The sequence below is a fragment of the Haliotis cracherodii genome, unplaced genomic scaffold (genome assembly GCF_022045235.1).
Source record: "Haliotis cracherodii isolate W230 unplaced genomic scaffold, xgHalCrac1.p SCAF_25, whole genome shotgun sequence".
NCBI lineage: Eukaryota > Metazoa > Mollusca > Gastropoda > Lepetellida > Haliotidae > Haliotis > Haliotis cracherodii.
Genome location: NW_027266281.1, coordinates 6,529,988 through 6,546,498, shown reverse-complemented (window position 1 = coordinate 6,546,498; position 16,511 = coordinate 6,529,988). Strand labels below are relative to the sequence as shown.

At 42.8% G+C, this 16,511-nt stretch overlaps 1 protein-coding gene across 1 annotated transcript in view; it reads right to left on the bottom strand.

Annotated features, from left to right (window-relative positions):
• Positions 1-4,801: 4,801 nt before the first annotated feature.
• The window catches only part of LOC139472770 (scoloptoxin SSD14-like), a 30,328-nt gene continuing 18,618 nt past the window's right edge, over positions 4,802-16,511 (bottom strand). The window contains exons 6-12 of the mRNA XM_071255237.1: positions 15,729-15,892; positions 15,301-15,450; positions 14,447-14,583; positions 12,814-13,001; positions 10,550-10,790; positions 8,385-8,498; positions 4,802-6,408 (exon numbers count right to left, since the gene is read on the bottom strand). Of these exons, the coding sequence (XP_071111338.1) occupies positions 6,262-6,408; positions 8,385-8,498; positions 10,550-10,790; positions 12,814-13,001; positions 14,447-14,583; positions 15,301-15,450; positions 15,729-15,892 (1,141 nt within the window). The 3' untranslated portion in view covers positions 4,802-6,261. The remainder of the gene's footprint in view (positions 6,409-8,384; positions 8,499-10,549; positions 10,791-12,813; positions 13,002-14,446; positions 14,584-15,300; positions 15,451-15,728; positions 15,893-16,511) is intronic.

The following is a 16,511-nucleotide window of genomic DNA, read 5'->3' as shown; positions in this document are numbered from 1 at the left end:
ACTAGGCTACCCGACCGCCCAAAACATGAAAGAATAGTTGATTAAATCAAAGCAGTACATTATTTCCCCTCACTGCTGTCCCAACTGACAATTTCACGTTGTGATAACGCTGTGTTTACGTTGTTGTAATCTTGTGATAGCAGCGTGATAACGCTGTGTTTACGTTGTTGTGACCTTGTGATAACAGCGTGATAACGCTGTGTTTACGTTGTTGTAACCTTGTGATAGCAGCGTGACGACGTTGTGTTTACGTTGTTGTAACCTTGTGAGAGCATCGTGACAACGTTGTGTTTACGTTGTGATAGCAGCGTGACAACGTTGTGTTTACGTTGTGGTAACGTTGTGATAACAGCGTGACAACGTTTCGTTTACGTTGTTGTGACTTTAGGGATATTACGTCCATACAACATTATTCTGTGGACTCCCATTTATGTTGTCACAAAGTTGTTGGCTAACGGTGTGATACGTCATATTCACGACGTCACAACGTTGTGGGAACGCTGTTTTTTACGTTGAGGCAATGTTAAAATATTACGTCCATATAACATTATTCTGTGGACTCCCATTTATGTTGTCACAAAGTTGTTGGCTAACGGTGTGATACGTCATATTCACGACGTCACAACGTTGTGGGAACGCTGTTTTTTACGTTGAGGCAATGTTAAAATATTACGTCCCTACAACGTGGACAACGTTATTCTGTGGACTTCCACGGACGTTGTGACGACGATGTGAAATACCTTTGTGTTAGGATGAAATACGTTGTGACAACGATGTGAAATACCTTTGTGTTAGAAGGATGAAATACGTTGTGACGACGATGTGAAATACCTTTGTGTTAGAAGGATGAAATACGTTGTGACGACGATGTGAAATACCTTTGTGTTAGAAGGATGAAATACGTTGTGACGACGATGTGAAATACCTTTGTGTTAGAAGGATGAAATACGTTGTGACGACGATGTGAAATACCTTTGTGTTAGAAGGATGAAATACGTTGTGACGACGATGTGAAATACCTTTGTGTTAGAAGGATGAAATACGTTGTGACGATGTTATCTCATGACAATACCAAAAGAAAACGTTGTAAAAACATCCCAAAAACATTTCGCGACATGTTCCGGAAACGTTTTGGAATATGCTTTAGTCACGTGATTATGTTTGATTCGAATTAGCCTTTACCAATGTTTTGAAACCAGGGCCCATGCAGTTAACATGACAGTTAGTGCGTGTTCAAAACCGAGCTGTTAACTACATACTTATGCCTACAACAAATGGTCACCATTTCTGGTTTTGTGGTTGTGACCGAAAAAATATGTAATCTCCACAGTGAGTGAGTGAGTTTTGGTTTTACGGCGCTTTTAGCAATATTCCAGCAATATCACGGCGGGGGACACCAGAAATGGGCTTCACACATCGTACCCATGTCGAGAATCGAATCCGTGTCTTCGGCATGACGAGCGAACGCTTTAACCACTAGGCAACCCCACCGCCCAGTAGTCTCCACCCTTGAATATTAAATGGTAGGTCGTCCCTAATCAAGTCTATATACTAGTATTATAAATTATATCTTCACCCTGCAGTCCTGCGACGTCACCATTCAATAAAGAACTTCCTCTCACTGCTATTGATTTCGATTATATTAAAAATGAATCATAACATATTTTATTTCGGCATCTGGGACAAGGAGTTGGGCATGTCACCAGGGATAAATCTAGACTTGCTCAGAGGCTGATATCCAGCCCCAAATCTGCAGCAGATGTCAGTAAACTTTCCCTCTCATCCTACCGGGTACCCACTCACTGCTGGGTGAACAGAGGCACATTTCGAACAAAGTCACTTGCCCAGGGAGACACCAAGTGTTTTATATGTGTTTCGGTGTGGGGCATACATGTGTATATAACATTGATATATTTGACAGTGTGAGTGAGTTAACGCCGCTTTTAACAGTATTCCAGTTATATCACGGCGTGTCAGCTTAATGTGGGAGGAAAGCCCGAAGTGATGCAGGTCTCAGACGTTTACCACTTCGGTGAAACCTACGAGCACGGGTATGGTGCTGACAAACCTAGAAACATAATCGGGGGGGGGGGGATTCGAACCCACAACCACTGGTTTCTGGCGTGCCCAAGGGACGCAACTCTGCTCAGCGAATCGCGGCGCCTTAGACGACTGGGCCACCCGTACCCCCACATTTGAGTGAGAGTGTAGAAGACCTGGGCTCCAAATATACACAAAGAAAAAAGTTAAGCACACCCCTATTTCTGAACCATGATAAATGGCAAAAATCATGGCATGGGATGAGAGACCACAGGAGCAGGGCATCGGATAGAACAAACATTTCACAACAAATAAAGAAGATATTGGTGAGTTGTGATTGAAATTTACTGACAAAGACATCATGGTAACACAGGTACTGTTTTTGACCTTAGTCAATCCCTATAAAAAGGATGGAGCTGCAGGATTAGGTAAAGGAGTTACTTAAAGGAGTCACGTTTGATGTTTCATGACCACCAGATCCCGTTAGTCGCCTCTTACGACAAGCATAGTCGTACGAGGTGACTGTGCTAGTCGTAAGTGGCGACTGTGCTTGTCGTAAGAGTGAGTGAGTGAGTATGGTTTTACGCCGCTTTTAGCAATATTCCAGCAATATCACGGCGGGGGACACCAGAAATGGGCTTCACACATTGTACCCATGTCGGGAATCGAACCCGGGTCTTCGGCGTGACGAGCGAACGCTTTAATCACAAGGCTACCCGACCGCCCCGCTTGTCGTAAGAGGCAACCATGCTTGTCGTAAGTGGCGACTGTGCTTGTCGTAAGAGGCAACCATGCTTGTCGTAAGTGGTGACTATGCTTGTCGTAAGAGGCGACTGTGTTTGTCGTAATATGCGACTATGCTTGTCGTAAGAGGCGACTAACGGGATTGGGTGGTCATGCTCGTTTACTTGGTTGATGTATGTCATCGTATCCCAGTTGCGTGGATTGATGGTCATGATGTCAATCGCTGGATTGTCTGGTCCAGGCTTAATTATTTACAAACCCCCGTCATATAGCTGGAATATTGCTGAGTGTGACTTGACACAAAACACGAACAAACTCTGTCTGCATGAACTACACAACAACTACAAATCGTAACCATTTATTTTCATCATCTTTTCCAGATCTGCATGTGATTCAGGTTAACATTGAATATGAAGGAAAGTCCCTTATAGCAATAGTTAGGTGTCAGACAAATAGCATGTGTACACCGAGTAATTACATCTCCCCGAGGCAAGGGACTTAACTGACTGTATTGCCGATCTAGGCTGCAATTTCTGGGTTTGATCTCAACGCCACCAGTCGATATAATGAGTTATGTCCCTCCAATTGACCAATCAGATTTCACTCTCATACCACTTGCATTGGCTTCAAACAAAATGTTGTCGCCCAGTGAAGACGATCTGGTCGGAAATCAAGATCTACATCTAATAAAAGGGTCTCACTTCGCAAAATGCATCAACTAAGGTGAGGTGAAATTTGGTTTAACGTTTAGCGACGTGCATGCTTGTACTAGTCCGGACTAGTGCCGATTTACAGTGTCTGCTCACTGAGATACCATTCCGCAGTTTAACATGAATACCCCACTCAGACACAGTAGACTCACTCCGAGTCGGCCAGTTCTTGTTTTAGCCCCTTAATGCCGAGACAGGGTAACAACAAGTACCATCTTTGAACGTCGCTCGGGCGGACGCTCTACCACTAGACCACGGAGGCGGTCTGCATCAAATAAAGTGAGCACCGTGGATAAAAATATGAGAAGATTTAAAAATCTTGCAATCGACGAAATCTGCACAGCAGTTTCCAAACCAGATGCTGATTTCTTTACGCGATTTTGACTATACATTAACTCGTTAGTCCAGCCAAATTCAACAAGAGTGGAAACTGGACTTTTATACTCAGCTAACTCCTTTGCCTCAGGAAGAAGAGTAATTATTACTTCATTGGACAAGACTCACAAAGAGTACGATAACACAAGTGGTCAACTGTAACATAGGTTATTTGGGGAATTAAGCTTTCGTGGTTTTCGTATAAATTCTAGCAGTGTTAGGTCTGAGTCCCATCCTGGATTCAAACCCACACTTCTCAGAGTAAGTTACCTTATCAAGCAGGGCAGCAGCATTACAAACCCTCACTCGTTCACTCACTCACTCACCCACTAAGGTCCACCATATATAACAGAAACATAAATACGATAACACAAGTGGTCAACTGTAACATAGGTTATTTCGGGAATTAGGCTTTCGTGGTTTCATATGCCGTATTCGACCTAATAAGCTCCTAGGGCGCTCTCAAAATTAGAAATAGGGTTTCTTATTAGAATATTATTTTGGTGAAAAAAACAGAGTTGAAAGATAAATTTCGTGGTTTATGCGACAGCCTGAAATGTTTATGTACGACAGATATATTTTTTCAGAATTTAATTGTCCATGATTAAGGGTGCATACAACACAGGAGTGCGTATTAGACGCTAACTTCTCAGAGTAAGTTACCTTATCAAGCAGGGCAGCAGAGATTCCTCTTTCATTGTGGGTTGGACACTGTTCACAGCAGCGTTACAAACACTCACTCGCTCGTTCACTCCCTCACTCACCCACTAAGGTCCACCATATATAATAGAAACATAAATACAAAAGGATAAACAAGAGTAAATATCACTCAACTACAAATACATATTAGATCCGGGATAGACTAGGTCTCCAGCAACCCATGCTTGCCATAAAAGGAGGCTATACTTGTCATAAGAGGTGACTAGAAGTAGGAGCCCTCAGATGGGTCTATGGCTGGTATAAATCAGATCTCATGCTCTGTTAACTCCAAAAACTGACACACATAACCAAATTAAAAAAAATATATATCTATACATATATATATATATACAATGTATTGTGCATAAATAGATACTCTGTATACAGTAAATGCTGGACAATGTTTCAGGTCGTGGAATGTTGGTGTGAGTAGTTGTCTCCCCTTCACAACACAAGTGTCTGCCACCAGGTGGATCTACCATTGTATCAGTTGTCTCCCCTTCACCACACAAGTATCTGCCACCAGGTGGATCTACCATTGTAGCAGTTGTCTCCCCTTCACCACACAAGTGTCTGCCACCAGGTGGATCTACCATTGTAGCAGTTGTCTTTATATGAGTAAGCATATTTTCTCCGCCCAGGGAGTGACACCTCCGTTACACACTTGGTAACATCGTTGCCACCTGTGTGGGCGCGGCCATTACAAGAATCTTCAAATTTGCCCTCTTACCCCAAATGTAGTCATGTTTATACTTTTTTTTATGTCTTTGGGAATGTCATCACAGTTCATTTTGAAAAGGTATACGACTGATCAAATTTCCCTGATGAATTTACCTTTTTTGTCTGTTTGATCGGATTGGTTCAAGATCACAGACGAATCCACCAACTTCTCCCTTACATTCTAACTACACCAATTACCTGATAGTTGTAAAGAAACAAAAATTCAAATTGACAAAGTAAATAATTGGAACAAGAGTATTCGGCATCCCTGCAGTCATCTCTTGTTTGTAAACATAATGGTTAGTAGGTTGTGAGTTCAACTCCAAGCATGGTTCACTGTTATGTGTACGACAAACCAATCAGAATGCGCGTATGAGAATCGTCAAAGAATCCCTCAGAAATAATTTTTGATTTTACTTATGTCTTGCATCTAAAATATACCCAAGACACAGTTAAATGTGTTCAATCATACTGTATAATTCTGCATGTCTCGATGTGCTTTAAATTGCATCTGAAATATGTATAATATATGGGGAAATATATGTAAACCATTACGCAAAGAGTTGACCATTGTTTTAGGTATGCCTGTTTGTGCTCAGACGGAACCCGGTCGCAAAAATGGCCATGAGAGAGGCATGAGTCGCTGTTTGGCTTGTCCCGGAATAACACGAGTTGGTCACGAATGATATCTTCATCCAGGTGTATCTGACAATGTAGCAGTTGATAACATGTAAATGTAGCATCATAAAATCTATTCACCCAGGCCGACCACCTCAACAAACAGTGTATTCACGAATGTGTTGCTCACACATCATTTAGTCAGCTTTCATCCGGCATACTGGACTTAAGAAGATTTTTTATTCGCACAAACTTGATAAAAATAATAAAAATGAGAACCTTTCTTCCATAAAAATAATTAAAAAATAATTTGAGATTTCAAACATCTCTTTCTCCTGATTGCAATAGGAACAGATCACAGGCCTGCAGGGGAGCCTCCCTTGCGGAAGTCGCAGTTGGCGTACAGCCAGTGTTTGGATCGGGTGACGCCCTGGACGATGGATTCTCCCAACTTGGTGTATGAGACATTATGACCTAGAGCTTTCAGTCCAGCAATAACTCCCTGAAACAGACAAATATGTGATTCTGTGAGTGAATGAGATGTACCACACCCTCTACTGAGTCAAACTGTGGTTCAAAATGTACCACACCCTCTACTTACTGAGTCAAAGCGTGGTTCAAGATGTACCACACCCTCTACTGAGTCAAAGCGTGGTTCAAGATGTGCCACACCCTCTACTTACTGAGTCAAACTGTGGTTCAAGATGTACCACACCCTCTACTTACTGAGTCAAAGCGTGGTTCAAGATGTACCACACCCTCTACTGAGTCAAAGCGTGGTTCAAGATGTACCACACCCTCTACTTACTGAGTCAAAGCGTGGTTCAAGATGTACCACACCCTCTACTGAGTCAAAGCGTGGTTCAAGATGTGCCACACCCTCTACTTACTGAGTCAAACTGTGGTTCAAGATGTACCACACCCTCTACTGAGTCAAGCTTGGTTTAAAATGTACCACGCCCTCTACTTACTGAGTCAAACTGTGGTTCAAGATGTGCCACGCCCTCTACTGAGTCAAAGCTTGGTTCAAGATGTACCACACCCTCTACTTACTGAGTCAAACTGTGGCTCAAGTTGTACCACGCCCTCTACTCACTGAGTTAAACTGTGGTTCAAGATGTGCCACACCCTCTACTGAGTCAAAGCGTGGTTCAAGATGTGCCACGCCCTCTACTTACTGCATCAAACTGTGGTTCAAGATGTACCACACCCTCTACTTACTGAGTCAAACTGTGGTTCAAGATGTACCACACCCTCTACTGAGTCAAAGATTGGTTCAAGATGTACCACACCCTCTACTGAGTCAAAGCTTGGTTCAAGATGTACCACGCCCTCTACTTACTGAGTCAAACTGTGGTTCAAGATGTACCACACCCTCTACTGAGTCAAAGAGTGGTTCAAAATGTACCACACCCTCTCCTGACTGAGTCAAAGATTGGTTCAAGATGTACCACACCCTCTACTGAGTCAAAGCTTGGTTCAAGATGTACCACGCCCTCTACTTACTGAGTCAAACTGTGGTTCAAGATGTACCACACCCTCTACTGAGTCAAAGAGTGGTTCAAGATGTACCACGCCCTCTACTGAGTCAAGCTTGGTTCAAAATGTACCATGCCTCTACTTACTGCGTCAAACTGTGGTTCAAGATGTACCACACCCTCTACTGAGTCAAGCTTGGTTCAAGATGTACCACGCCCTCTACTTACTGCGTCAAACTGTGGTTCAAGATGTACCACACCCTCTACTGAGTCAAGCTTGGTTCAAAATGTACCATGCCTCTACTTACTGCGTCAAACTGTGGTTCAAGATGTACCACACCCTCTACTGAGTCAAGCTTGGTTCAAAATGTACCACGCCCTCTACTTACTGAGTCAAAGAGTGGTTCAAGATGTACCACACCCTCTACTGAGTGAACCTTGGTTCAAAATGTACCACGCCCTCTACTTACTGAGTCAAAGAGTGGTTCAAGATGTACCACACCCTCTACTGAGTGAACCTTGGTTCAAAATGTACCACGCCCTCTACTTACTGAGTCAAAGAGTGGTTCAAGATGTACCACACCCTCTACTGAGTGAACCTTGGTTCAAAATGTACCACGCCCTCTACTTACTGAGTCAAAGTGTGGTTCAAGATGTACCACACCCTCTACTGAGTCAAGCTTGGTTCAAAATGTACCACGCCCTCTACTTACTGATTCAAAGAGTGGTTCAAGATGTACCACACCCTCTACTGAGTCAAGCTTGGTTTAAAATGTACCACGCCCTCTACTTACTGAGTCAAACTGTGGTTCAAGATGTGCCACGCCCTCTGTTGTACCACGCCCTCTGTTGTACCACGCCCTCTACTCACTGAGTCAAACTGTGGTTCAAGATGTGCCACACCCTCTACTCACTGAGTCAAATTGTGGTTCAAGATGTGCCACACCCTCTACTTACTGAGTCAAACTGTGGTTCAAGATGTGCCACACCCTCTACTTACTGAGTCAAACTCTGGTTCAAAAGAGATGAATGGTGGCAGCAGCTGGTGATGGAGGCGACGGGCGTCGATGGCCTGCTTGATGTTGTCCCCTAGCCATAGAACCCGAGCAGCAACCTGCAACAAACACATCACACGTCACACATCACACATTACCGTCACACTACACACATTACACATCAAACATTACACGTCACAAGTCACAAGTCACACATTAAACGTTACACATTACACGTTACACATTACAAGTCACACATTACACATCACACATTACACGTCACACATTACATGTTACATATCACACATTACACGTCACACATCACACATTACAAGTCACACATTACACGTCACACATTACACATTACACGTCACACATTACACGTCACACATCACATATTACATATCACACATCACACATTACACATCACACATTACACGTCACACATTACACATCACACATTACACGTCACACATCACATGTTACACATCACACATTACACGTCACACATTACACGTCACACGTCACACATTACACGTCACACATTACACGTCACACATCACATGTTACACATCACACATTACACGTCACACGTCACACATTACACGTCACACATTACACGTCACACATTACATGTTACACATTACACGTCACACATTACACGTCACACATTACATGTTACACATCACACATTACACGTTACACATCACACATTACACGTTGCATGTCACAAGTCACACATTAAAGGCCTCAAATCACACATCACACTTTACACGTCACACAACGTATGTCACACGTCACACATCTCAAGTGGCACGTCATAGATCAATCATCACACAACACACGCTGCACAAAACAAAATGCACAACATATTGTTGTATTTTAATTTCCTCTATGTTGTGTTTGACTGAAGCTAATGCTGCTGTTTGACTGAAGCTAATGCTGCTGTTTGACTGAAGCTAATGCTGCTGTTTGACTGAAGCTAATGCAGCTGTTTGACTGAAGCTAATGCTGCTGTTTGACTGAAGCTAATGCTGCTGTTTGACTGAAGCTAATGCTGCTGTTAGACTGAAGCTAATGCTGCTGTTTGACTGAAGCTAATGCTGCTGTTTGACTGAAGCTAATGCTGCTGTTAGACTGAAGCTAATGCTGCTGTTTGACCAATGCTAATGCTGCTGTTTGACTGAAGCTAATGCTGCTGTTTGACTGAAGCTAATGCTGCTGTTAGACTGAAGCTAATGCTGCTGTTTGACCAATGCTAATGCTGCTGTTTGACTGAAGCTAATGCTGCTGTTTGACCAAAGCTAATGCTGCTGTTTGACCAATGCTAATGCTGCTGTTTGACTGAAGCTAATGCTGCTGTTTGACTGAAGCTAATGCTGCTGTTTGACCAAAGCAAATTCTCCTGTTTGACTGAAGCTAATGCTGCTGTTTGATTGAGGCTATTGCTGCTGTTTGACCAAAGCTAATGCTGCTGTTTGACTGAAGCTAATGCTGCTGTTTGATCGAGGCTAATGCTGCTGTTTGACCAAAGCTAATTCTCCTGTTTGACTGAAGCTAATGCTGCTGTTTGATCGAGGCTAATGCTCCTGTTTGACTGAAGCTAATGCTGCTGTTTGATAGAGGCTAATGCTGCTGTTTGACTGAAGCAAATGCTCCTGTTTGACTGAAGCTATCCTGCTCTGTAAGACTGAAGCTATCCTGCTCTGTAAGACTGAAGCTATCCTGCTCTGTAAGACTGAAGCTATCCTGCTCTGTAAGACTGAAGCTAGTTAGCAGATTAACACAAATAAAACTAAGATTTTTACCACATTTTTCACCTCTTCAAAAGAATTGTGAAAAATCCCTCACTAAAACATCACTCATAACGCATCACACAACATGAATCACTCACCACACAGCTCACATCGTCCTGCCAAACACTCGTTCATTTGTAAAGCAGGCACGCATCCAAAGACACCCTGTACACCAACACAAACAATTTGAGTGAGTAAGTGAGTTTGGTTTTACGCCGCTTTTAGCAATATTCCAGCAATATCAAGGCGGTGGACACCAGAAATGGGCTTCACACATTGTACCCATGTGGGGAATCGAACCCGGGTCTCGGCGTGACGAGCGAACGCTTTAACCACTAGGCTATCCGACCGCCCCTCAAACAATTTGAACTCACATATGCTGTTGCTGTGGTGATGTGAGACCCGCCTGCAGCACCCACAACTAGTTTAACGTCACCATTCTTGTCCACAAATATCGCTGGGCACATGGAGGACAGTGGGCGTTTCCCAGGTTTGATGAAGTTGGCGGGTGATGGGGGGATGCCGAATGCGTTGGTGATGTTGGGGGAGGAGAAGTCGTCCATCTCATCGTTGAAGATGATGCCGGTGCGAGTTCCACGGATACCTGACCCAAACCTGAATACGGACAATTCCTGGATTCAGTGAGTGAGTTGGGTTTAACGCTGCTTTTAACAGAATTACGGCGGTTCAGCTTAATGTGGGAGGAAAGCCCGAAGTGATGCAGGTCTTAGACGTTTACCACTTCGGTGAAACCCACGAGCACGGGTATGGCGCTGACAAACCTAGAAACATAATCGGGTTGAACCGGGATTCGAACCTACAATCATAGGTTTTTGGCATGTCCAGGGGGCGCAACTCTGCACAGCGAATACGGGCACAAGGATGTATGGGAAGGAATGGAGGGACAGTTGGACAGACACAATATATACACGTGGATCTCTGGATTTGATTCTGAGGAGTTCTGTCCCATTCTGTTCCATTTTAGGCCGTTGTGTTCGCCAAAGAGACCCACCTGTCCATACACTGAATGAATTGACTGCTGCATCACATGAGGAATGGGACAGAATTCCTCAGAATAAAATCCAGAGATTGATCTAAACAATGAGGAGGCTTCTTGAAGCAGTTGTTCGGGTTCTAGGGCTGCAACGATACAGGATGGTCACGATATGATACGCATCTCGATATCCTGTCACGACACCATACGTATCTCGCTAGATAAAAAACAAGACTTAAAGCATGTCAAGATTGAACCTTTCATGATTTTGGAACAGTCAACATTATTTTTTAATAACAGGACTAGTTGTTAAGCTTCAAAGTGGAACTTTCTCTAACTTTTCTTCAAACAATTCAAAGTCTAAACACCAGAAAATAATTAATGTACTTCACCAGTGATACAACTTCAAAGAATTTTGATGCAATGGTTGAAGAAATTGTGTCTGAAATTATTGTTATATCAGGAATAATATATTCCAATATCGTGTTACTTTAGTTGCAGCTTTTACTTTATATATATTTAAAATTATAAGAAGCACAAGTGCAGCATTTTGGTACTGGTGATTGTTGTTGCAGGATATTTTTACGTAAGGAACAATTTGACCAGTCACCATAGGGACTTCCCCGCGCTACATGTATTTCAATTGCAAAAACGTTATGTTAACATATATTAGCCAAATTGCCACAAGTATGACTTTTAACAAATCCAAGTATGGCATTTTTAATATATGTATCCATTCTTTAGCAACTAAAATTTCAATGCGTCAGAAGCAGTAATCTGACATTGTTGCTGTATCTCTTCACACACGATTTCACCTAACTTAATGAAAACAATATTATATGAAATTTTTGAGTAAAATCAATAAAATATATTTCAAACACATGTCCAGACATACAATGAACACGTTTTAATAACAAGATAGTATTATGATGGTATTGAATTGCATACTTCAGTCTGGATTTGCTGACTGGTATTTCCAGTGTTATGTGCTTGCATTGATCAGCTGATAATGTTTTTTGAGATGGGGAAAAACATCTGTCAGTGTAAAACCTGAGCTTATTAAAAATGTAAGTACGTTTTTGGGAGCCATGCGTTACCGCGCGCTATAACCAAGTTAGCGGTTTATTGAAAGGCACACTAGCGAGGAAAAGCTGTACTTGAGATTTGCGTTCCGTATCGTGGCGTTTTGATAAATGGACCCACATTTATCGGATATCGTATCGTGGGTCAAGTATCGCAATGCATCAGAATATCGGTGTATCGTTTCACCCTTATCGGGTTCAGGGAGTTTAAACAAGATACGGATGGAAAGTCAATATTTGGACTTGTGCAGGACATTGTTCTTCAATTCTGTGAACCAGAAGTGTGCATGGTACTGACGGTTTAGTCTGTGCAACAAAAGTGACATTCGTAATTTTTCAGATGAAATTAAGTTATTTTCCAAGTTATGTAACATCTAAAAAAAAAACATTATTTCATGGTTATCTTGGCTATGTTCCTCCTCAACCCTTCCTTTTCACTAAATTAATTATATGGTATGGAAATCTTTTACACATTTAATGCACTAGTTCATTAAAGTTGCCCGATCTGAGAATATACAGGTCTTGCTTAACTAAATACTATGTGTATACATTGGTTGTGTACCTGAGGTTAACAGTGGTTGTCACAGCAACAGCATTGCCCTCGTTGTCTACGATGGAGAGGTGGGACGTGCTGGTCTTCAGCTGGTCGTAGAACGTGGGGCCATAGTACATCAAGTCATGGGTTTGGTTGTCCCAGATCAGAGATCGGATTCCGTCAGCGTAGTCTCGGGACGTCAGGTTAGCGACCAGCTGCAGCAAGAGTTACATCAATCACAGACTTACAATTGCATCAACAAACTCTCTCACTTATCACAGACTTACGATCTCTTATCAACAAACACTCACACTTATCAAAGACTTACGATCTCTTATCAACAAACTCTCACACTTATCAAAGACTTACGATCTCTTATCAACAAACGCTCACACTTATCACAGACTTACGATCTCTTATCAACAAACTCCCACACTTATCAAAGACTTACGATCTCATCAACAAACTCTCACACTTATCACAGACTTACGATCTCTTATCAACAAACTCTCACACTTATCAAAGACTTACGATCTCATCAACAAACTCTCACACTTATCACAGACTTACGATCTCATCAACAAACTCTCACACTTATCACAGACTTACGATCTCATCAACAAACTCTCACACTTATCACAGACTTACGATCTCTTATCAACAAACTCTCACACTTATCACAAACTTACGATCTCATCAACAAACTCTCACACTTATCACAGACTTACGATCTCATCAACAAACTCTCACACTTATCAAAGACTTACGATCTCATCAACAAACTCTCACACTTATCACAGACTTACGATCTCTTATCAACAAACTCTCACACTTATCAAAGACTTACGATCTCATCAACAAACTCTCACACTTATCACAGACTTACGATCTCTTATCAACAAACTCTCACACTTATCAAAGACTTACGATCTCATCAACAAACTCTCACACTTATCACAGACTTACGATCTCTTATCAACAAACTCTCACACTTATCACAGACTTACGATCTCATCAACAAACTCTCACACTTATCACAGACTTACGATCTCTTATCAACAAACTCTCACACTTATCAAAGACTTACGATCTCTATGAACAAACTCTTACATTTATCAGACTTACGATCTCATCAACAAACTCCCACACTTATCACAGACTTACGATCTCTTATCAACAAACTCTCACACTTATCACAGACTTACGATCTCTTATCAACAAACTCTCACACTTATCAAATTCTTACGATTTCTATCAACAAACTCTTATATTTATCAGAATTACCATCTCTTATCAACAAACGCTCACACTTTTCACAGACTTACGATCTCTTATTAACAAAGACTTGCATTTATCCCAGACTTACGATCTCTATCAACAAACTCTCACATTTATAACAGTCTTATGATCTCTCATTAACAAACTCTCACATTTATCAGACTTACGATCTCATGAACAAACTCTCACATTTATCACAGACTTAAGATCTCTATCAACAAATGTTCACACTTATCACAGACTTACGATCTCTATCAACAAATGTTCACACTTATCACAGACTTACGATCTCTATCAACAAACTCTCACACTTATCACATATTTCACCCATCACACATTTGTGCTGCATCTCAACAAACCTTCTCTCTCAACACAGACTTACGCTAGAGACGTTGACAAAGTCTTCATCCCCAAGATCTGTTCGTTTTGCATAGGCAAACTTGAATGCTTCTACAATCCTGTGATGGGTCAGCACCGAGTCACTGAGCTTGCTGATACTCCTAGGGCTGAATTTGTAGCCTGTAGCAGAGGTAAACATTTCACTTCTACCCCGGACTCCCTACACCACACAGGAACATGTTACAGTGGACACTTCTACCCCGGACACCCTATACAACACAGGAATATGTCACAGTGGACACTTCTACCCCGGACTCCCCACACAACACATGAACATGTTACAGTGGACACTTCTACCCCAGACACCCTATACAACACAGGAATATGTCACAGTGGACACTTCTACCCCGGACTCCCCACACAACACAGGAACATGTTACAGTGGACACTTCTACCTCGACTGACCCGGTGGAATATGTCTTTAGCAATACATGTTTGTCCGAAAGGCAACTTTGCTTGTCGTAAGATGCGGCTAACAGGATCAACTCGCAGACTTGGTCGTATTCCAATTGGAGGATCAATGCTCAGGCTCGATTATTTACAGACCGCCATCATATAGCTGGAGGGGCAGTCGGGTAGCCTAGTGGATAAAGCATTTGCTTGTCATACTGAAGAACCGGGTTCGATTCCTAACATGGGTACAATGTGTGAAGCTCATTTCTGGTGTCCCCCCGCTGTGATATTGCTGGAATATTGCTAAAAGCAGCATAAAACCATACTCAATCACTCACTCATAAAGCTGGAATATTGCTGAGTGTGGCGTTAAACAACAACTAACTGCTACATTGACCCCCCTTGTGTTTCTACAGATACAAAAACTGTCCAATTGATGCTCACCGTCAAGGATGTTCATGATGAAGGTGAGGACGGCACCGCTGGCGGGAGGTGGCGGGGAGTACAGCGTATTCCCATCACTCAGTTTGGCCACCAGGGGGAGCTTCTTAAGGGCTGTGTACCCTGCCAGGTCAGCCTTTCTGATGATGGAGCCTGCAGTAAAATGTAAAATACACTAGACAACACATGGCTTGTGAGGGCAACTCTAACTGCCTACAGAAGACAAAACATGGCTGCGTGGGCTGATCTAACTGCCTACAGTAGACAACACATGGCTGTGTTGGCAGACCTAACTGCCCGCAGTAGACTACAAAAGCTGCGTGAGCAGATCTAACTTCCTGCAGTAGACAACACATGGCTGTGTGGGCAAGTCTAACTGCCTACAGTAGACTACACATGGCTGTGTGGGCAAGTCTAATGGCCTACAGTACCTGCCTCCTTGAGATCTGCGAGGATGTCGTCAGCTAGACTGCCAGTGTAGAAAGTCGTGTCCTTCCCTACAGCAATGGACTGGAATGTCTTTAACATCTTCGGGTCCTTGAGCATCTCGCCCTCCGTGTACAGCTCCCCTGTCTCCGGGTTGACATACACATCTCTGACACACACAAGTCACAATGTATACACTATCTGGGGAAGGCGAGAGGGTGAGTGAGCAAGGTTTTACGCCGCTTTTAGCAATATTCCAGCAATATCACGGCAGGGGACACCAGAAATGGGCTTCACACATTGTACCCATGTTGGGAATCGAACCCGGGTCTTTAGCATGGGGAGCGAACTCTTTAACCACTAGGCTACCCAACTGCCCCTGGGGGAGTTGAGAGAGAGTTAAGATTTATAGTCCCATCGGCAGTGATGATCATCTGGGTCGTGGGGACAATCTGACACAACATGGATGTGCCCTGTCAATCTGACACAACATGGATGTGCCCTGTCAATCTGACACAACATGGATGTGCCCTGTCAATCTGACACAACATGGATGTGCCCTGTCAATCTGACACAACATGGATGTGCCCTGTCAATCTGACACAACACGGATGTGCCCTGTCAATCTGACACAAGGATGTGCCCTGTCAATCTGACACAACATGGATGTGCCCTGTCAATCTGACACAACATGGATGTGCCCTGTCAATCTGACACAACAAGGATGTGCACTGTCAATCTGACACAACAAGGATGTGCCCTGTCAATCTGACACAACAAGGATGTGC